General features: G+C 40.4%; 1 protein-coding gene across 2 annotated transcripts; it reads right to left on the bottom strand.

The window, feature by feature from the left end:
• Positions 1–1,475: 1,475 nt before the first annotated feature.
• On the bottom strand, positions 1,476–21,800 carry KCNA3 (potassium voltage-gated channel subfamily A member 3). Of its 2 annotated transcripts, none has more exons than XM_041750684.1 (2): positions 18,558–21,800; positions 1,476–1,735 (listed from the first exon to the last, which is right to left on the bottom strand). In XM_041750684.1, exon 1 carries the CDS (start codon positions 21,790–21,792, stop codon positions 20,149–20,151), a length of 1,644 nt encoding a protein of 547 aa, XP_041606618.1. In that variant the 5' UTR covers positions 21,793–21,800; the 3' UTR covers positions 1,476–1,735; positions 18,558–20,148. The 2 variants fall into 2 exon arrangements, with proteins under 2 accessions (XP_041606618.1, XP_041606617.1); XM_041750683.1 differs by lacking the exon at positions 1,476–1,735 and adding an exon at positions 1,830–7,568.
• Positions 21,801–23,751: the final 1,951 nt, after the last annotated feature.

Here is a 23,751-nt window from a genome sequence, read left to right as displayed (position 1 = left end):
ATTTGCTTTGTTTCACCGCTTGGGGTTTCATTTCCAAAACAATGAAGTCACTGACCTTAAATTTTAAAAGACAGTGTCATCCCCAGAGGGTTTAGTTCTTCATTTGGCTTTTCCTCCTCTGCCATGACTCAAGGCATCAGGTACTATGTAGAGAGAATGAAGAAGGATTTAAAAAAATATAATGTAACTCATTGGGCTGTGATTAATGGAATTTATTATTTATTTATTTATTTTTGATTAATGGAATTTATAAATACATGATATATGAGCCTAAAGGAGAGAAAGGCACAATATTGATAAAGTTTGTAATACAAAAGAAAGTAGGGATCCGTGGGTGGCGCAGTGGTTTGGCGCCTGCCTTTGGCCCAGGGCACGATCCTGGAGACCCGGGATCGAATCCCACGTCGGGCTCCCGGTGCATGGAGCCTGCTTCTCCCTCTGCCTGTGTCTCTGCCTCTCTCTCTCTCTCTCTGTGTGACTATCATAAATAAATAAAAATTAAAAAAAAAAGATTAAAAAAACAAAACAAAAGAAAGTATAGAAAAGTGTACTGAGGATTGAGTATAGGCCCTAACCTATAGATGGTGCACAGCAATAATAATTATGCACTAATTTGTTTCTGCTGAGTCCAACAGAAAAGTGGACATTCTCATGGAGGAAGGCATGGTTCAAAGAGGGTATCTGTAATCCCGCATCTCTTAATTCACTCTGTAAATATTCACAAAGGATTTAAAGATTTAGTTCCTTAATACGAAATACAAATTATGGCTCATGGAGTCCATCACCAAAACTACATGACCAGAAAGTTTAAAAACAGTTTTTTTCTTATATCAACCAGAGGCCTGGAAAAATGTTTTGCTCCTTAGTAGCTAATTACTACATGTGTAAGGCAGCCTAAATCTGCATTTTTTTTTTTTTTAAAACAAAGTAAAATTCCAGATGGAAACAAGAGGGCCTCTGTTTTGGTGATGTAGCATGTGTTGACATTCCAAAAGCAAACACGTTTGAGTAACTAGCTGCTATTTAGAAAAATAATTAAGATCAACATTGCTAAGCACAAAATAACAACAATGGGTATGTACAGGCTGATTAGTAGAAATTATAGTCTGTCATGGTGCAAAAAAAAATACTGGACATAATAGTGAATACGTAAAACAAAATGTCCTTATTTAACACTTGACTGTTCTGGATCTAAAAATGAGAATTTTCACCTATAGGCTTAGAAATATGAATAGACATCACCTATTAGGCTCTAAGCTTCCTGAGAGCAGGGGTACCTTTGTATTCACCTTAATACACTTGTTTTGCTTCAGTTTTCTTGTAATACGGACACAAAGTATGAATGTACAGACTTATTAAAAAAAAAAGAACATGTTATGGATAGCAAGAAAAAAAAAAAGAACATGAAGACTCCTAACTCTGGGAAACGAACTAGGGGTGGTGGAAGGGGAGGAGGGCGGGGGGTGGGGGTGAATGCGTGACAGGCACTGAACACCAATAAAAAATAAATTTAGTATATAAAAAAATACATTTTTTTCTTCCTTGAGATTCTTCTGGGTCCTCAACAATGTACGATAGGGAACAAGGGAAGAAACTCAGGCAATGTTGGCAACCACAGGATTACTAAGTGTAATGCCCAAAGTCCTTACCACAGTCATGCGGGAAGACACAGGACAGTCTGTAAAGATCGGTGATGCTTAACCTGCTGACAACAGCTCAGGTTTTGATGTTTCCTCTTTTGCAAAAATAAAACAGGAAAAAGCAGACAGGCAGACAGAGAGAGAGAAGAGAAAGAGTTTGAAACTCATATGAGTAATGGGATTTTTTTTGGTATTTTATTGAATTCTGCACATAACATTTGCAAAGAAAACACTTTAAAGCCAATGACAAAATTTAAAAAATGGGTCAAAGAAAAAAAATCACATAATCAACTCACGGGTATTTACTGTATTTACTTAACAGAAGGCTCAAATTTATTATGACAAGAACATTAGGGAACACAGCATAAGAACTTACTTAAACTTTACATTAATAAGTGACAAATTAACATAATTCAATATTATTCAAAGAAGATGAATACAGCAAAAAATGTTTGATTTTACATTTTATTAAGAATTCCATTACTTGTTATTATGCCATTATTTGAGAATGATTATTATTTCATTCCATACAAAATAATACCTGTTTGACTTAGCTGTTTGACAAACAGAACTAATTTTAAGGTTAGAAAATGTTAGATTCTGACATAATATAGCGTATGTGCCACTTAATTATACACAGGAACACCGCACTGCTAGTCAGTAAAAGTACAGAATGTATCACACACTGTTGATTTACAAGGGAAAGCAGTAACAGTACCTCTGTGTTGTTTCAAAAAAGGATAAAAACGTTGTATTCTATCATGAATTAGCCCGTGAATCTTCTCCATGCTCAAAGTGAGCAGCATCAGATTTTAATTTTATCTGGGAAATTAACTAGTTTTTAAATATGTGGATGAACTTTACCCTCTACTTAAACTATGGCTAAATGATAATAATACTGCTATTTAACATTTGGTAACCAAAAAAAAAAAAAATTGGTAACCAATTCTTTTTGAATAGTTACAAGAAATAAGGAGTTTACTTAAAATGAGTCCTTCTCCCAGTGCCCCCTTGCCTGTCTTCTGCTAATCACAGAATACTTGTGATGAGAAACAAGAGGCTGAAAGTCAGGGACTCTGGTCCATCTGACAGTATGTTTTCTCTAAATCAGAATGTCTGCAGTTTCTTGGATTATTGCTTCTTTCAACTGACTGGTCAGTCATTGTGGTAGGTTTTGTAAAAAGGAAATTATGTCAGTGAAGAAGATAACTTTTCAGGCTAGCATTCTGACATCACATGTCAGATTTGGTGTCTGTGGTCAGGGTTTAGGGACTTAATATGTTCTAGATGGGAAATGTTTGGCTCTCACCCTGTGGGAGGACTACTTTCTGGAAGTATCCAAGAAGTTCTGACAATAGCAGAAAAATACCTTGTCCCCCAAACCTTGTATTTCCCAACATATCAGTTAGAATTAGATTTTAGTTAAGGTTTTAAAGATAATGGCAGTGATGGGGGCAACAGAACATGACAGATGGAGAACAGGGTAAAGAAAATGAGACTTGGAGCCATTTGCTGGCCAAATGATCTTGGACAAGTCACTTGATCTTTCTACTGGTTGTTTAAACTTCAGATGGTATTATTACTTCATATAGATATTTTAAATAAGGTTAAATAAGATGTGAATGATCCTTGCAAAGTATGACACAATAAACAAATGATAGACATTGCTATGAAAACACTGCAGTTGGCTATCTGCATACTTACTATTTGTATAAGATTTCAAAAATGGATTGCTTATTATTACATTTAACATGCTACATAGAAATACTACATATACTGTTTGCTTTCCCTTGTAGGAACTTATAACTAAAAACTATACCATATTATGGGGTAGTTCCAAAAATGGCCTACACTGAAAAAAGAGGAGTATATTCCTATTTGGTTTACAGTCATACAATTTATGGCATATAGGAAAAACACTTTGACAAGTAATTTTAAATTAACTAAATACTTAACCTTCCCACCCCAAACCCAGCATTAAGACATCACACCATGGATACAATTTACTGGAAGAGATACTACTATGGTTAGTTTCTGTATGGTAGTTCACAAATTGTTGCAAGATACAATATTAACACAATTTGCTAGAATCACCACTGAGCAAATTTCATCAACTTTAAAATAATGGATACAATTACTTTTCACAAATATCACTAACACGAATATATAAGAGACTCAATTACACCTAAAGTGAAAATTCAGATTCACAAAACCAAATTTAATCCCATCAGATTAAATGTTTTAATGAATTGCTCAGCTAGTCAAAATATACATTTCCTACTATGATAGAGGCCTTTAAAAACTGCCCCCTCTTCTGAATGGAAGGATACAAGACTAAACCTTTGCACAAATAATCTCATTATGACAAAATATTTCTGTATTACTTAAATGGACTGTTATCATTTTAACAATTCCCCTAGTGTCTATATTTTAGCATCCTTCTATCCTTTCTTCCATAAAACCAGCAACCAGAATATAGTCTTATTTTTCAATGGGTATAATTATCTCTTATCTACGTTGTACAAAAGCTATAACCTTTCTTTTTTCCAACTGTCCACAAAAGCCAAACAGAAGCATTTGGGTTATCCCTGAATTTTGTTTCTCACTCCTGAGCAAAATTAATTATAAAATGGCTCTATCAGGCCACTTTTGTATTCACGAAAATTTACAAAATTTTGTGAATGTTACTTCAAATTATAGGCATTGATTCCAAGACCCAGATGGCATTACCTCTTTAATGTGATGAAAAAAAATGCACCCTGCCATCAGCTACAGTTCATTGGCAAGGATTATATATTTAATTCTGGTTTGTCGAGTGTTTGTAAACTACAAAAATTTAAACAGAGCGTTCACTTGAACAGAAATTTTGTTTAACTCAGCATTGAAAGATGAAATAAGTCATAATAGGTAAGCCATGGTCAAAATTAAAAGTAAAAGTTCCATTTTCTAAGGTCTTGCTGAGGGTCAATCAGAAATATGAACGTTTGGATTTGTAGTCTGTTCAGTCACGTGAACAGAGATCTGCGGCATCCTGGCGCCTGGAGAGGGGCAACAGGTACACGTCTATGTGTATCAGGACATTCTGAAGATGTTATAGAATTTTCAAAAATGTAAAGAAACCAGGTTACTAAATTTAAAGTCTTCATTATACAGATAGAGAAATTGGGGGGAGCTCAGAGAGGTCAAAGGGACTTTCCTAGGGCACATGAGTTATTAGCAGAGCCAACACTGAAGCACAGACACCGCTTAAGCTCTACCAAACTGCCTCTCATGCAAAAAAGATCGAGAGATTGTAAGGTAACCACTCCCATCCCTCCAAGCTTTCCCCATCTTCTACTCTGGGATTATGATGTTGAGTGTGCAGTAAAGCTCTGGTACTGTTCTTAGCATATACAATTTCAAATCACATTAACATCTAATTAAATTTAACAAATAGCCTCCCCTCCTTTCCAGTGATTTCATTAATCTGTTTCCATTGTGCAGAGTGCTTTTTCTACTTTTTCATGATCCCATTATAGGCCAGTGACAATTCTTAGAGGAGAAAAAAAAAATCCTATTTCTTCTTCTCTTACTCAATTTGAAGAATGGTATATTTATGACACTTTCAAGGTTTAAATCTTATTTCAATTTACTCTTTCCTTTGGAGATGCATAAGAAAATCTGAGTGCTTTAAGTATTCTTCAAAGCCTTTTTAAGGTATATAAATGAGGATTTGGGGGCTGGGAAAGGGTTTGGAGGATTATTTAACCCAGCATACCCATCTTGCAATTCAGGAAACTGTAGCCTAGCAATGCTAAGTGACTTATCTAGTGTCCCACAGGTAGAAAGTGGGTAAGCACTCTGGTCTCATGCTATCTAGACCAGTGCTAGATTTTTGCTATACATTCGGTGAAGCATATTGGGTATGACAGTTTACTCATCCGGTGCCACTCTGAGCTTTTATCGCAAAGTCCAGGTTTTGTCTTTATTTGAAACTGTGGCCTGCAGCAATAATACAGATATGATACTAAATATACATAATGCTTAAAGTTATGTCATTAGTGTTTCCTGAAGGTAGTACTTATGTCTATTTTTGTAATGTCTACTGATCCTTACCAAAACATCTGAATGTCTAAGACCTCTTCTAGGACAGTTAATGGGTCTGTTTCAATCATCCCAATAGCTGATATGAATTACTTTACTGCTGACCAGTCTATGATCATTAGTTATGAGTATTAGGTGGCTAAAATGGATTGACAATTCTCTGGGCTAGTGTCCCTCCTATGTGGGCTAACATAGAACAAAAACATAGTAGTGGCTTTGGCTATGTTTTCACTTCAATTACAAATCATCCAGATGAGAGGTTCATATTGCTCAAATCTGAGATACTTATCACTCTTTTACTTCATTTTTACCTAGAGTGTCTGGTCTCAAAATTCTGACCATAGAAAAATTACCAGCAAATTGTACCGAATTCATTGTAGACACTGCCTCAAAGAAAGTTACTTGAATTATATCTCCTACCCATCTGTTGCTGCTACTAGCTATCAGATTGTTTCAGTTACCGTTTCTTATATATTAACAATGAAACTCATCACCTGTATTTCCTTCTACATGGCATCAAAAAGTATTATAATCTTGGCTTTGCTACTGAAATATTTTGATAGTAATTAAAATTCTACAAGCCCTCTTATTATAACAGCATCATTATACATTTGAATAACAGGAAATTGGTTATTTATGCACTTGTTCAGGTATGTTTCAAAAATAAAATATGAGAATGAAAAAAGTCTTCATTATACCAAATGTTCACAGTTTGACTTTCCATAAGGCTTATTAAATAATATACAAATAGCTACCATTCTGCTGAAATGTCACAGTAAATACATTAATAATGGCACAAAAGTGAAATGTTTCCCAAATGGGAAATCATCTTCATGACCTCCTTAATCTCTTTTCCAACTAAAACTTTGCTCTTTTTTATTGAAAAAAGTTCCATTTCTAAAGGAATAAAATACAAAAATAGAAAATAAGTCAAGAAATCTTTTACAGATATAATTTTGAAGGAAATTCTATAAACATTAGATGAAATATTATATCTTTAAGAATGTGCTTTTTCTCACCATACCAAACCACGTGAAAACTAACTTGAATGAGGATATTATATATAAAATGCTGAAAACTATAACTAAATATTAAAATTTTAGTTAAAATAGGCAACTTAAACATATAATAAATACTAAGATATTTTTAGGTTTACATTCAGCTAAAACCTACCTATGAGACTAATTGTAAATCTATCATTTTGATCAAAAAATAAAAGGATGTCTAATTAAGCAAGGCACATTTCTTTTAGGCCAGTCTGTTTAATACCATTCATCTGGGCACAGTGTAGACTTCACTTATTTATGTGTAAAATGGGCCAATCTATGTAGGAGAGCCTTTGGTTCGAAACACACCTTCACAAATAAGGTTGCACATAACTCAGAACACAGAAGATAACATTACTAAATCTCATGATTCAACATAGTCCAGTGATTAACTGAATGAAGAAAACAGTACCAGTTGGCTTGTTACAAACAAACATTCAGATTTTCTTTATCAGCAGTACCTGATTCATTTTTGAGTGATTTGATTTCAGTAAAATGTCAAAAAAGTTGAAATGATCCCTTAATATTTTTTCATGTTCTTCTTTATCTCTTTATCACTATCTTTAATATTGCATACAATTTGAAGAGAATCCTCCAGCTTTAGAGCTGTTTCCTTTATATGAAGCATTTATTAAAGACAGGTTATTTAATGTCAACTCAAACAAAAACATGTACTGGCAGACAGATCACTGCCCGTCAGCGATAGAACCAACACTGCAGTCTTGATGTAGGCAATTTAGAAATGAACATCCTGTTGTTTAGTGCAGCTCTACAGTTCTCTATGGGACTCTTCAGGTATCTGTTGGACAAAGTAAACACAATAATTTACTGTATATTTAGTGTTTAAAAAATCATAGATGTTATGCTAATATATTCTATTCAATATACTTTTCAAAACTTTTTTTTTTTTACTGGTATCCTGAAAAGTTCAACCAATTTAATTTTCTAAATTTATCAACAATATACCAGAGCTTTTAGTTTATAAATTAGAAAAAGTTTCAGGGTATGCTTAAATTATGAACTTTTTGTTCTTACTAATATCCACTTTCAAATGTAGTCCAAATCAATGTGATTGTTTGCCTTTTGAACATAAAAAATTATCTTCACCTTTAGAATCATCTGAAAGGTTCCAAGTGCCTACCATTTTTTAGAAAAATATATGTATTGATTTTTTCAATGCATTTCCATGGGTTGGTTTCTTTACTGGCAGTACATCCCACTGTGGTGACCTAAGATGAGAACTCTTGAAGTGAATGGAAATCCCATGCTCAGATAAGTGTTATGGAGAAGAGGGAAGGGTAGGAGTGGGGGAGGCAGAGCCAGGGTGGGAGAGAGGCATAGGGGGAGGAGGAGGAGAGAGGGAGAGGGAGTGGGAGAGGCAGAGGCAGAGGGAGAGAGAGAGAGGAGAGAGAGAGAGAGAGAGAGAGAGAGAGAGAAAAACAGTCTCAAAATGAGTATGGTGGTGAAAACTATGTTCTAGTTATTATGCCTATACTTTATCTTGTCATTACACAAATAACTTTTAAATCTATTGATCCTTTAAAATATAAACTCGACATAGTTATGTATCACTTCAAGAAATCACAAATTAAGACAATAACTGCTTGACCAGGGTCTGTGGAGTACCAAGAAATAAAAGTTCAAGGTTTGGTGTTCTCCTCTGCTAACTAGAAAAAAATTTGTTAGAAATGCTGACAGTAAAAGTGTCTAAAAATTGCATAGGGATGGGCCGCCTGGGTGGCTCAGCAGTTGGGCGTCTGCCTTTTGGCTCAGGGCATGATCCTGAGGTCCTGTGATCGAATCCCACGTCAGGCTCCCTGCTTTTTTTTTAGAAGAATCATCCACTTACTAAACCTAATGTTGTATGCCTACTGTGTGCTGGGCAATCATCTAGTGAAAAGTTTTCCTTATTGGCCTGGATGATACTTGACCATCCTTCATGCAAGATACAACTTCTTGACAATAATTTTTGGCCATACACCAAGAGTATACTTTTGTATCACAGTACCCTTAATTTTTATTATGAGAATTTGAAAATTACAATGGTCAAATTGCTGATAATGACTAATTACAGGAAATTACAGGTAACATGAATGATCTGGCACCCATTTCATTTCCTAGGTGCTTAGCTTCTGCTCATTGCTACTGCAGCTCTGGTTACCTGGAGATGTTCCTATTAAGCTGTTCTTGTCTTGCTACTATTATATCCTTTTTATATAAGAAGCTGAGCCCCTTTTTGTCTTTATCCTCACGTATCAGTAAGACTCTTGGCACTAATTAAATAAGTATGGTACATAGCTCAGCATCCACTGTAGATGTGGAGGAAGCTGCAAGTTAATAGCAACAAGTAATCAAACTCATATTTGGATGGTACATTAGTGGCTAGGAAACGGGTTGAAGGGCTTAGAAGAATAGACATTGACTTAAGCATCAAAATATACTCTACAAAAATAGAGAAAGGAAGTGTCATAGAAAATGGTGAGACCTATAATTGAAGATATTTGACCAAATAAGTGTTCTAACATATGAAGCAAGAAAAGAGGATAAGAATGGTTAAATTTCTATAATTATGAAGAAGTAACACCTTCACCAAGGCCTAAACAAAAGAGGTACAGAAACCCAGCTTAATTAACTGCCAGCCTCACTAATTTGTATTTGATGAGAAAAGAGGTTACAGTCATTCCACAACACAGAATTTTGTGGGAACTTTGTTTTGATGTGGCTATACTTTGACATCTATTAAATAACTTAGAGTTGGCTGCACACCAACAAGCTCGAGAAATTCTGCCAACTAAATGGTAGTGAATTAGCCCAAGGACTAAAAAAATTTCTCATTCAATTATGTATGATTCTCTGATTGGCCTCTTGGAAATTATGTACTCCTGGCAAGCAAAAATATTTAAACTCACTCAGTAATTAAAGTTAGTAACATGGTAGGATGTGAGCTTTGTCAAAAATCTGAAAGTCATGAGCTTGAGGTAAGTCACAGCTACTTTGAGCAGTATTTGGGTCTACTAATAATAAACATCTTTAATTCACATTGTGGTCTGGTAAAATAAACTGATCTTTTGAAATCAGTTAAAATGGCTGCAGGTTAAAGATTTATAGAATATAGATATGAAGTAATTCAAACATAGTTCTTACCTGGTGAAATTATTTCTGTCTGTGGTGTTTAGTTTCCCACTACATTTTGAAATCTAACACAGAGTCACTCTTGTTTAACATACTTTTTATTATAATTTCTTTTTTTTTCTTTTTTTTTATTATAATTTCTTATGGAGGTATTTCCCCAAGCTATTGGGGAAAAACTGAAAATTTTTGTCCTGTAGTCATACAGGAGATAAATACAAAATGCAATGGCATGTGATGCTGCCTCTTATAATTTCTAATATCTTAGCTATTACAGTTTATAACAGAAAATTCAGTAAAACCCATACTGGGTTAAATAACAAAGATAAACAATGTTATAATTCTTTACTCCAAACAAACAAAAAACCATGAAAAAACAAGAAGTGAAAATTATTCAATTCTCTATTTTGGGTCATTCCCTTAAAAAGTCCCAACAACATGTCCTCAGAAGAGAAAAGATCTCTGTCCTATGTGGGCTCAGCTGTATAAAGGGATGAAAGGTGCGAGTTTCTAACTGCTATTGGTCTACATACGTAATCTCAAGCACATCTATTAGTTTTCTTTAATTTAGTCACATGTTTAGTAAGGAAATTGTTCCACTTAGATGTACACCCAGTCAAGGTCAGTCTGATGTGCCTGAGAAACCCAAGAAAAGGAGAAAATTCAGAAGGGGTGTGGGAAAGGTTCATATCCAGAGAATTCCCATTTCTTGCTGCACAGGGAAGTACATCCGTTACAATATTACCTAAAATCACAGCAATGTCTGCAGTACTCCTTTATATCAATGCTTTAGTTTAGTCTCAATAGTTCCATACTACACACGTTGGTTTTTCAAAGCTTCTAGCAATTTGCCAATAACAACATATGCTATTCGTGCCTCTCCCCTATTTTATTTAGAAGGGACCTAAGTTTTGCCATTATAAAAGTCACTCTAAGAAAATGCTCTTACTGCTTGTGGGTTCAATGTCCCCCTCTTCTTTCAAGTATGAAAAAGTCACTTAAAAAAACAACCAATTTTTGTGATCCTATCGTATAAGTTAACATTTATATCAAAAATTAAGTTATTTTATGGGGTGTCTGGGTGGCTCAGTTGGTTAAGCAGCTGCCTTCTGCTCAGGTCATGATCTCAGGGTCCTGGGATTAAGCCCTCTCCCTCTGGCCTACCCCCACTGTTCGTGCTCTCTTTCTCAAATAAATGATTTTTTAAAATTATTCTGTAAAAGAAAGTATTTTATTGGGTAAGGCCATGTCTACAGTAATGTAATTCTTTAAGGTGATTCTTTGATGAAAAATCTATGCCTTATTCAATTAGCTTCCATAGCAATGAAAATCCCATAGATATTTTCAGACCATTATTAACTAAAACCAAGACTGAACTTACAGTAGAATTTCTTAGAATGTCTGCTAGATAGGTAGATTCCTGGAGATATCACTTCTTTGTTCTGATTTTGGTTCTACTATGTAAGCTAATCAGTTAACAAATACATATTGAGTATCATTTATAAATAGCTCTTTATTAGCTGCTAGGTGGGAAACAGTCTCTGTGAAGCATTCCAACTCCAGGTAGCCATGGTGATTAGGAGTGATATATAATGTTATATTTAAATTATTTATGTTAAAGAATTCCACCCCCATAATTGGATATGTACTTTGTGGAGAAAAACTGCTGTAGCATATTTTACCAAGTAGAAGCCTTCTCCAGTGAACCAGTTACAAGAAATTGTATCCAAACGAGCATGATGAGGAGTCTAAGCCTCTTAATGCTAGAATGAAGCATAGATACACAACATGAAAATTTTGCTTATGGCTTAAAAACACTCAAATCAGATTTTCCTCCCTCTCATCCCTTCCTTGCATAAACACTTATTAAGCAGGAGCTTTATTACAGGTCTTGAGGGATACAGTAGCAATGAACATACAAAAATTCTTTATTCTCATGGAAGGGAAGATGGACAATAAATAAGCAAAATATCTAGTGTGAGAAAACAAAGCTGAGACAGATAAAAGGGAGTGCTGTGGGGGCTGCACGTTTAAACAGAGTGGTCAGGGAAGGGCTCACTGAGACAGTGACACCTAAGGAGGTGATGGAGCAAGCCATGCAGACAGCAGGTGGAACAGCAAGTATATAAAGACCTGAGGTGAGGAAGAGCAAGGAGGCTGGCACAGCTGCTGTACAGGATTAAATGGGAGAGAAGTCAGAGAGGAAGTCAGAAGGGTACGGTGACGTGGAATAGGCAGGGCCCTGCAGGATGTCAGGCCTTTACCGTGGAGCCTGTGTGAATTGGAAAGCCAAATGAGGGTTCTGACGCAAAGAAGTGACATGATCTGACAAGTGTTTTAAAGGTTTTCTCTAGCTGCTGTAAATGAGAGTAGTTTCAGGGTACTCTAAAAATCCAGGTGAGAGATAATGATGGCTTAGAACAGGTGGTTATAGAAGCTAGCCTCTGCAAACACTTTAAGAGTGGAGCCAACAGGATTTGCCAATGGCCTGGATAAGGGGTATGACAGAAAGAGAGGAATCTAGGATAATCCCAAGGATTTTAGCTTGCAACTGGAAAATTGAAGTTGCAGTGATACAGAGGGGAAAAAGGGCAGGAGACATAGGCTGGATGGTATGGGTCGGGGAGGGGGGGCAGAGGGAAGCTCAGTTTTGGACATATTAAGTTTGAGATATCCATTCTATATTCAAGTACAGATGTCAAGTACATAGTAGAAATTCAATCTGAATTTCAGAGGAGAGGTCCAGATGGGAGAGAAAAATTTACATATAGATAGTCTAAAGCTATGAGGAAAAGACCTAATGCAGAAAGAAGAGATCTAAAGACTAAGCTGTGGCCCATAGGGCTCTCAAACATTAAGACTCCTGGGAGATGAGAAAGACCCAGTAAAAGAGGCTGTGAAAGAGAGGCCAGAGAGAGGTAGTAAGAAAATACAGAATTTCACGCCCTGAAGTCAAAGGAAGAAATTCTTCCCAGGAGGGAGGAAGTATTCCACAACGCTAAACGCTTCTCATGGGTCGAATGAAATGAACACTGAGAAATGACCACTGGGATTATTAGCCTTAGGAGGTCACCAGTGACCTCGAAAAGTATACTTTTGTTGAAGTGATAGGGGTGAAAGTCTGTTTGGAGCAGACTTGGGAAAAAAATGGGAAGGGATTCAATGAACAGTGACATAGTCCCTACTCTCACAGATGAGATAGACATTAATCATATAATGAATAAATATAAAATGTCAAGAAAACATAGTATATTCAATTCATTCTAAGACATACTTTTCCAGATTTGAGCACCCATGAAATTGTAATTGACCTTAAAGTCACAGTACTTTCCCTTTAAAATTGGCAGTTTTTCTTTTTTTTAATGGCACACAGAATAATGATGGTCCTTATAATCGAAGGTACCTTAAATTTGATGAAATGTGCCGTAACAGGAGAATTGATAAAACCAGATTTTTCATGATAAAAATCTCAGAGGGAATACTGAAGTAAAAATAGAAGTTAATGAAGTGAGGAGGGGGCTGGCAGTGGAAACATCTGCAAAAATCCGCATAGATGAAGGCGAAAGGGAACTTATCCTGTAACTAGAAGAAGAGCAGGGCGGAGACAGATCATGTGGGGCCATGAAGGCTGTGTTAAGCCTTTGGGTCTCAGAATTTTAAAAAGAGGCAGGTGATATAATCAGATTTGAGCCTCAGAATGATGCTTTTGGCTACCAGGTGGAGAACGGGTCAGACTGGCCACAGGAAATGTAGCAAGGCCAGTTAAGAGACCTTCATACATACCCTAGATAGAGATGTAGCAATGTGGATTAAAGTGGTGATGGCAGTGATGTTGAAAAGTAGATTATTTTTATGGGTATTTAGGAGGTAAAATGACTAAGCTCAGTGATAAACTGAATGTATTTATTGCTTTTATGAATCCACTATTAATAAATACATTGAGAACACTAGGCAATAAATCTGCCTATTAAGCAAGGCTATAAAAATCTAAAAATGTTTTGTAAATGTCTATGTAGCACATATGAATGAAAACCAGTATTTTGGAAATTCACCAATTTTAGACTTTTTAGATCTGTAGACAGAAAGTAAATATATCTTAGGATAGAAAATAACAGGGGAGATGTGTGTCTGTGTGTGTGTGTGTGTGTGTGTGTGTGTGTGTAACAGATTACCCTCACTGGCTCCTCTTCCTAATTAAATTGTATGTTTTAATTTAAGGAACAAGTTTAAATGTATAAAAATAAGAACCTTAGGATTCAGAGATGATTTCCATAAAGAACAAGAGTTTAAAATAAACTTAACAAAAAACCAGTGAAACAGCAGTGCTGATTGACATGTAACACATACGTGCAATGCTAGCTTTCATTCTAAAAAGTTAGTGGGAATCTCAACCAAGAGACTTTGTGCTTTGATGAAAGGGGGAGGGTGATGTTGGGGGCTCAATAGAAAAGAAAAAGCTTCTCTTCACTCTTTACCACCATGCTGGAGGTATGATCCCTGTATCTGCAAAATCAGAGCCTTGCATGCACAAATTTATTCATAATGTTCTTCAGATATGATGAATCATCATTTTTTTGTTGTTGTTCATTTAGGTGCTACCTTACTAACAAAATCCCAGGATTTACTTTTACAGAATCCCAGGATTTACTTTTTAGGCTAGAGCTTCTATTCTGCACTATTACAACAATAGTAAAATGGCTTCCAAGAAAATGATGGAGCCGCTTTTCCAGATCTCCTCTTTAATATATTTGATACTCAATGATTCAAAATTTGAAATGTACAGACATTATGTAACACATCCAGTACAAAAGAGAGGGGCAAGAAGAGAGAAAAACCATGAAAATGTTTACATTTGTAACATTTTAAATGTTACAAAATGTAACACATCCAGTACAAAAGAGAGGGGCAAGAAGAGAGAAAAACCATGAAAATGTTTCTGTGTAAGACATCTTGTCTTTACAATTCTGAAGACAAAATTAGATTACAGCATCACTGAAGACAAAGACAAATATTTGAAAACTTTCTAGCCTGTTTGAATCATTTAAATTAAATCTGCAAGGTGAATGTGAGCATATAAAGAATATTATTATCCTATACTCTAAGCAATGGCCATTTTCTGGCAGGAGGTTAGGAGCTGAGTCATGATAGCACAGGGTTTGGGTTCTGCATGGCTTCCCTCCTTTCTTCCTGCCTCCCTTGATTTGCCCTCTCTCAAAGGTTTTCTACTACTCCCTGCAAGTTATAGAAGACAAGGGATTTCATTAATAAATATAAAATTGTCAAACAAAATACAGGAAATTACTAGCACAAATATAATAGTCTTATCTTCCGTTTAAAAGGTGAAATAAAAAACAGAAAGGAGAGCCCCACCCTAAAATGCAAGCCCTGAATGTCTTCTGCTCCATTCTTATGCTCCTCACCTCTCTCTCACAGTGTTTCCGTAAGTCTTCAGATTTTGGGGGGGAGGGGGGCGTGTACTTTTCTTTATTTCTTAGTGGGAAGGGTTATCAATTCTAGTCACAACTGAGAGGTGTGGAACTGCTGTAGAAAATGTTGAAGTTTTAAATGTATGGAAGTCATTAAATTATAGTTATGGCTCTTAAAAGAAAAAACTATTGGATATATATATATATATAATTTACATACTCTGACCAGAGCAGTTGCTTGAGTACGTTTTATGCCAAAGGTAAATAACAAATTTGATGTAAACAAACCATAACTCTAAATCTCTTCATAGTCTGCATTTAAAATTTCAATCCCAGAAATTTTATCTCAAAATTCAGAAATAACTGATAGAATGCTTCCTCTTATTTGTAGCTGTTTGTGATTACGTCAGCATAGTTGGTGAGTACTAAAGTTTTATATAATATCAGTTTAAAGCACCATAAAATAAATAAATGACAATGTTATTTTCATCTCTGGATTCACCAGCTGTAGGGTATATACATTTTCCCCAGGGTGTTGGTAGACATGCACGGATCCAGTCACACCTCCTTCCATGAATCTTCTGTACACACAGACATATGTATACCTTTCAACATCCAAGATGTGCAATTGAGCTCAACAACAAGTCTTTGTTTTGGCAAAGCTAAATGGTATGTGTAAATTTAGACTCATTTGTATCTTGCTGTAAGCCCAAATCACTATCCATTTTAGTTTTCTAAATGATTTAGGACCTTAGAGAAGGGGCTACAGCTATTATGTGGGACGTGTTTCTGAGCACAGATGCTCTTAAAGATCCATAGAGTGATTGGGTAAAGCAATAATGTCACAAATTTCAATGAGCTGGCAATCTCCTTCTGCTTTCAGGCCTTTTGTTCTAAGTAATTTCTCCTTTCTTAATAAGGGAGAGTCAAAATATTTACACTATTTGCTGGCACGGTTCTTTGGTAACCTAAGCCAAGTATAAGGAGATGGAAAAATAACAATTTGAGTAATACTATTATCTATTGTGGATTAAAACACATGAAAATAGGAAATTAATCTTAAAACTGAAAAATATCTAGTGTCCTAGCAGGTATCACTGCTGTGACTGATTATGCTTTCAGAGTATAATATTAAATGCAGACAAATCAAACATATAGGAAAATAGTCTTTTATTATTAGAAAAGTCAATCTCTTCGTTCAATTTAAATACCTTATATTTGATCCCTATGTTTAAAAACTCTGATGATTAGGAAAGGGTTAATTTTCAATATACTGCATAAAATAGTTTCTGGAGATATATTCATTACAGGAATTCATTAATTAGTAACATGGGATGAAGTAAAACCTAAAAGCAATAAGAGATTTATTTTTTCAATCTCTTTCAAGTCACCTAATAGAAGGAGCATGGGTTTGGGGGCCAGAATGACCTGGCCTTAAATCATAGCTGGGTTTCTTGCTAGCTGTGAAGTCTTTGGGAAATCACTTAACCATAGCCATCTATTTTTTTTAACCCTCCTAAAGTGGGGTGAATACCACTTACCTTGCAGAACTGAGAAGTGAGGACATGGTAAGTACATGGTAATTATTATAGTTACACAGAAAGTAAATAGGAAGATACTGATTACTTATGTATTTCATTATCATTCACAAAGATTCATATTTATCATACAATGCTTGTAAGTAATGACCACAACAATAATGTAATCTCTTAGCAAAATCTCTGTTGCATATCATGCAGCCAGTTTTTCTAACTATTATACCTGTACCAACATTTAATATTCACAGCAACTCTATGAGGTACTATTTACTATCCTCATTTTACCAATAAGGAAACTGAGGCACAGAGAGGTTAAGTGTTTGCTCCAGTGTCATACAGCAGAGTCAGGATTCAAACCCTGGCAGTGTGACTGCAGAGCTTATGCTTTAAATCACTTCATTAAAAACCTGGAAATAACATTAATGTAAGATTATAGTTATTCACTCATAAAATATATCTTGAATACATATAAAGTGCTACAATTTGTGTGAGGCACCAGTATCCAAAATCTGTATAACCTTTAAGAACCTATAACCTTTAAGGAGCTTATAATTTGACAACCAGAGGCAATTATACTACCTCAGAGTGATGACTCAAAAAGCTGTATTTCTCTGGGTTGAAAACAAGGTCTTCTTCATATTACTACTAATAACCATATAGTTCTAAAAATTATGGTGCAACCATTATTTACTATAGAACTAAGCAGGGCTTCTATAGCTTCTAAATAGAAGTGAATAAAAGTGACACTGCACTTTGTTTACCTTCACGTCAAGATCTTCTAAGACCAGATACAGAAGTTATTCTTCCATTATTACTATAGTGTATCTAACATATTACCACCAAAATGGGTCACGAAAACAATGTCTGGTCATTAAGAATACCAAGAATTTGATCAAAAAGTAGGCAATGGTAAAAGTAACTCAAACAAGTAGTAAAGGACACTAGATGAAGGAGTCCTATTTTGATGCACAGAGATAAAAGCAGTGACCCCATTACCAGGTATATAGATTTCTTGCCTCTATTACTTTTTTGTCTTTTCCTTCCTCTTCTCCTTCTAGAAGTCTTCACCATTCTTTTTCACTGTATTAGCTACATGATAGTAGGGTTCTGATTATCTGAAAATACTTTATGAGTTTTAGACAGTTATATCCTATTAAAATCAAAACACAATTGTGCACAATGTATAATTGTGGAAAATATAGTATAATATATACAACATATATAAAATAAAACGGTTTTGTTTAAATACAGTGTTACCCTTGTTGTAAACTTAACCATTTTTGTTTAAAACAACTGTGCTACTGCATACTACTAATTATGTAAATTAAAATTGGGCCAATAATCTAACAGCAGTGGGTTCTGCCTTTTATCTTTTTTTTTTTTTTTTAAAGGGGAAACAGGTTGCTCAGAAACTGAGAATGTTAGGAAAAGAAAGGGAATCATTTTCAGTTCAGTTTGGGTGAAGGTTATTCTAAAGAGCCATGACTCCTCCCACCTACCCATCCTTTTGCTATAAAGAACAGAAACCAAGGGACAGTTTACAACTTGGAAATCAAATGGAAAAGATGTTGTAAGTGATCTTTAAAAGGCATTTGCATGTAACTAATATGAAACTATTGGTTTTGCAAGTATCACCAATCTAGACAGGACCTGTACAAAGAGGGAGAGCTCTCAATACCCGCACACAGTGCTCACCTGATTCTGTTTGTCTTCTGGCAACCCCTGGTATATGGCTGAAACTTGCAGGTATTTTCCCAAGATTTGGTTACTTCCCGTCCCTCCTTTCTATTGATTGTCTGCAATTCCCTTAGTTAAAAAACACGTATCCTTTATATTCTTAAAGTTTATTTAGCTTTTCAAGTGCTGTTGTGGGATCTGGATTGTTTTTTTAAGAGGAAGTCTGAAGGTCCCTTGTAGTAAGGTTTCAGGTACACTGATTGACTCTTTCATCTGCTTATGTACAGAACACTTTTACATTTGCTTTTAAATTTCACTTGTTAGCTTGAAACTTCTTGGAGGAAGAAAACAGTATCCTTTTAAATTATTGCCTAATTATTGGCATTTAATTCAAATCATGCCTTATTGTAGTATAGATCTAACATCCCAAAGGCAATATTTTCCTTTCCGATTCAGTCATTATGAGATGATGTCAATGATTTTCTGTAGTAAAAAAAATATGCATTTTGTGATTCATTTCACCACCTCAGATTTTCAGACATAACTTTATTTGTGCGGTTTATCCAAATAGTGGTTTTCCTTATGAAATCCCGTAAGGAGGAACCATCTGGAAAGGTTATTGTAGAAACGGCAGGGGCTAGGGGGTGGGGCTAGAGAGCAAGAGATGCCATGACAACCTTTTTCGGGTTTCCCAGGAAACATGGGTTGCTATGGGAACTGCATCAGTCAGGTCCGAATTAGTAACTTCCGCTGGAAGGAGTGTCTGCCACTTTAATCTTCTTGTGATACTGCAGAAGCTTATCTCGCAGGCGCATTAGAAATTTTGTTTGTTTCTCTCAGCGGCACTGAAAACATGTGTTTCCACACTTTGATAGATGTTGCCGGGAACACACACACACACACACACACACACACGGAACATCACAGGAATCTGCCTGTCCATCTCTTTTGAAATGCTGAACAAGCCCCAGAGAGTTCAACTAATTAGATCGGGACACCTTGGGCACTTCCCTTTGTTCACAGTTGTAGAAATCTTTAAGATTCCAGGAAGGGTTTCGAATAGAACATCCAGTCAAAAACCAAATACACTTACGGTGGGTTTACAAGTCATTGCCCTAATCAGACTTCTCATCCAAGTATCCACAGCATAGGCAACTGAACTAAAGATTCAATAATGTTCAAAGGTCCAACAAACGGAAGCATCCTTTACGCATGTGCCTGCTTTACTTAGTAAAGAACAACTGTCTTTCAATTCCGAGGTTAGGCAGTTACTCTAACTGTTCTTTAGTTTCGTTTCCTCCCAGGATGTACAGTTTTTTTTTTTTTAGAGGATGTGTTCTAGAAATCAAGTTTAAAGTAAGTTTGTTCTTTGCAATATTCGAGGGAGGGGGAGGAAAAAATGGAGAGCTGAGAGAATGCAGCCCACTTGCAACACAGACACCTGTTTCAGTATGAAGCAGAAGGGCGAGGGAAAATGAAGTGTGCTTTCCACTTCTTCATGTCCTTTCTTTGATGAGTGTTCTGGAAATGTATAAAACGAGGGCATACACAGACCAAGGGGGCACGGTCCACGCAATACTTGAGCACAGCATGTCACTCGTAGCATATATTAAACGTCAGTAAATATCTTTTTGATGTTGACACAGGAGTTGGGATTATTGTTCGTGGTGCAGGTGGCAGTGGAATTGCCCGTTTTGAAGGGGGTCTGGGGGAAAGCGCTATGGTTCATGCCCCCCTCTTCGATCACCATGTAGTCCGACTTACTCAGAGTCGAGTTACTCCTTGCTTTTCGGAGCTCCTCGGCCGAAGAGGAGAGGTGCTGGCAACTTCCCACGTGCATGTACTGGGCTTGCTCTTCCCCCTCCGTCTCCCGGTGGTAGAAGTAATTGAAGTTGGAAACGATCACGGGCACCGGCAGAGCGATGGTCAGGACACCAGCGATGGCGCAGAGCGACCCCACGATCTTGCCCCCTATGGTTACCGGGTGCATGTCGCCGTAACCTACTGTCGTCATGGTCACCACTGCCCACCAGAAGGCATCCGGGATGCTGCTAAACCCCGAGGTGGGGTCGTCTGCCTCGGCAAAGTAGACGGCGCTGGAGAAGAGGATGACCCCAATGAAGAGGAAGAAGATGAGCAGCCCGAGCTCCCGCATGGACGCCTTGAGCGTCTGGCCCAGGATCTGCAGCCCCTTGGAGTGCCGGGAGAGCTTGAAGATGCGGAAGACCCGCACCAGCCGGATGACCCGCAGGATGGCCAGGGACATGGCCTGCTGTCCGTTGCCCTGTCGCTCGGCCAGTTCGGTGCCCAGGGTGATAAAGTAGGGGATGATGGCCACGATGTCTATCAGGTTCATGATGTTCCGCGAGAAGGTGGCTTTGCTGGGGCAGGCGAAGAAGCGCACGAGCAGCTCGAAGGAGAACCAGATGATGCACAGGGTCTCCACCACGAAGAAGGGGTCCGCGAAGCCGGCGGCGGGGGGGGGCCCCGACGTGCCATTGCGCGCCGCCTCGGGCTGCTCCTGCGCCGCCGCCGCGTAGTCCTTGTCGTCGCGGAACTCGGGCAGCGTCTCCAGGCAGAAGATGACGATGGACACGAGGATGACAAGCACCGACACGATGGCGATGCCGCGCGCCGGCCCCGAGCTCTCGGGGTACTCGAAGAGCAGCCACACCTGGCGCTGCAGGGCGCGGCGCGGCAGGGGCCGCTCCTCCTCGCGCAGGAAGCCCTCGTCCTCGCGGAACTTCTCCATGGCCTCCTCGCCCAGCTGGTAGAAGCGGATCTCCTCGGAGAAGACGTCGATGGGCACGTTCACCGGCCGGCGGATGCGGCCGCCCGACTGGTAGTAGTAGAGGATGGCGTCGAAGCTGGGCCGGTTGCGGTCGAAGAAGTACTCGTTGCGGAGCGGGTCGAAGTACCGCACGCGCCGCCCGGGGTCGCCCAGCAGCGTCTCGGGGAACTGGCCCAGGGTCTTGAGCTGCGTCTCGAAGCGCAGCCCCGAGATGTTGATGACCACGCGCTCCCCGCAGCAGCCCTGCTCCCCGGCGGCCGGCGGCGCGGGCGGCAGCGGCTCGTAGCGCTCCCGCTCCCGCTCCCAGCCGCCCGGGGCCGGGCCCCCCGCGCCGTCGGCCGCCTCGGGCTCCGGCAGGTGCTCGCCGGGCACCACCGTCATGGCGCGCTCGGCGGGGCCGCCGCTCGCGGGGCGCTGCGCAGGGAGGGCGCGCGGGCGGCCGGGGCCGGAGAGCTCGTCCATGCGGCGGGACCGGCGGCGCCGCGGGCCCGGCGGCTCCTCCTCGCGCGCCCCGCCCCGCGCCGCCCCGCCCCGCCCCCGAGCGCCGCCGCCGCCGCCTGTTGCCGCCGCCGCCTGGCTCCGGGGGGGCCCCGCGCGGTGCGCCTGGCTCCCGAAGGGGACGCCGCCGCGCCGCCGCCGCGCCCGCTCCCTCCCCTCCCTCCTCTCCCCCTCCTTGCCCTCCCCTCCCCTCCGCGCCCGCCCCCGCCCTCCCTCCTTTCCCCCTCCCACCTCCCCCTCCCCTCCTCCCCCTCCCCTCCCCTCCGCGCCTTCCCCTCCCCTCCCTCCCCTCCCTCCCCTCCCGGGGCGCGCGCCCGCCTAAGCCCCGCGGCCCCTCGCGGCCCCTCCGGGTGCGCGCCCACCGCGCGGCCGCGCGCCCCGCTCCCCCGCGCCCCGCTCTCCCGCGCCCCTGCGCTGCCCGGGCCCGAGCCGCCCGCCGCCTCGCCCCTCCGGGCGGCCCCGCGGCCCCGCTGCGCACCGCCGCGTCCTCCGCGAACCCCCGCCCGGCCGAGGCTGCTCCCGGGGAACCGGCCCCCGGGCCCCACCAGCCCCTGGCCAGCCCCCCGCCCCGGGACCCGCGAGGCCACGGCCCAGCGCCGGGCTTGTGTCCCGGCCACCGTCGCCCCGCACCCAGCGAGCGGCGGCCTCCTCGCCCTGCAGGCAGCCCCGGGGCGCGGCCGGGGCGCGGGTGTCAGCGGGTCGGGGCGGGCGAGGAGGGGATGGGCTGCGCTCCGGGCCGGGAGGGAGGGCGGGAAAGGCCAGGTGGGCGCCCTGGGGCGGAGGCCAGCCCCCTGCCCGCACCCTGAGCCCCCCGCGGCTGCAGGCCGCCGCCCGGAGCGCTCTAAGCGGAGTGGCTCCGTGTCCCCGAGAAGCCCACGGACTCAGGGGCGCTCAGGAGTCTCGCACCTGGGGGCTGGGGACGCTGGGTCAGTAGAGGCCCTCGGGACTTCGCTCCTGGAGCGAACAGTTCTCGCGGACTCTAGCTGTCGGGAGCAATCGAGGGCCAAGTTTCTGGCTGGGGTTGGCGACAGCAGCGGGGTCTTTTCCCAAGCGCCAGGTTTCCTGTCGGTGGGAACCTGCGAGGAAAATGAGAAAGGAAATTCACCTCCGCCGCGAAGTCGGTCCTGGGAGGACCCTCACTTCAGGGCCCGCTGCTGGCCTAGCGGTAGGGTTGGCCGCGCTCTGGCTGTGAAGCTGGGAGACCGTCCAGCCAGCAGCCCGCATCTCCGTTGCTGGATTTGGGCCTACAGATAACAACTTCATGCCCTTTCAACCTTAACTGTTCCTTCAAACTGTTGTGGTCATCTTGAACGCAGTTTGTTTCTAGACATTTTAGCAACTCCACGGGCACCCAAGAGCCAAACCCAAGGCTTTCAAATGCATCTTCTACTGTCTCATTCAAATCATTTACAAAAGAAGAAATGTTGTCTGGACTACTCCCTCGCCAGTTTTACCTTAGCTGACAATTCCACCGCAAGTAACTGCAGTTTGTGGTCACTGTTTCCAACCGCCACTTGCAACCAAGGCTCTCTAGGGCAGAGACTAAGTCTTACCCAATTTATATCCCTAGAAACCACAAAGTGCCTGATAAATATAGGAGCTCAGTGTGTTTGCCGACTTGAATTCCCCAACAAGTGATTCTTTGCATTTCTGTCTGCTCTGGAGTGTTGGCATTTCTGCTTTCTGAACCTGGGACCACTGGGATTCCCAGGATAAAGACTGAGGGGAAGCAGCTCACAGTATGTACTACTCGGTTAGATCCCGCCTCTGCCTTTTCTGGGTACAAGCACTTATGTTCTTTACTGTCCTTTTACCTTTCACTTCGCCTCTAGGTTACTGCTAGCCACTGCAGACGGTGGCATATGTCGCAAGATGGAAAAATTAGGCGACCATGTAAAACACGCTCACAAAACTGAACATTGT

The sequence above is a fragment of the Vulpes lagopus genome, chromosome 3, assembly GCF_018345385.1.
Source record: "Vulpes lagopus strain Blue_001 chromosome 3, ASM1834538v1, whole genome shotgun sequence".
Taxonomy (NCBI): Eukaryota; Metazoa; Chordata; class Mammalia; order Carnivora; family Canidae; genus Vulpes; species Vulpes lagopus.
Note: the sequence above shows the minus strand (reverse complement) of the source record. Positions and strands in the feature narration are given on the sequence as shown.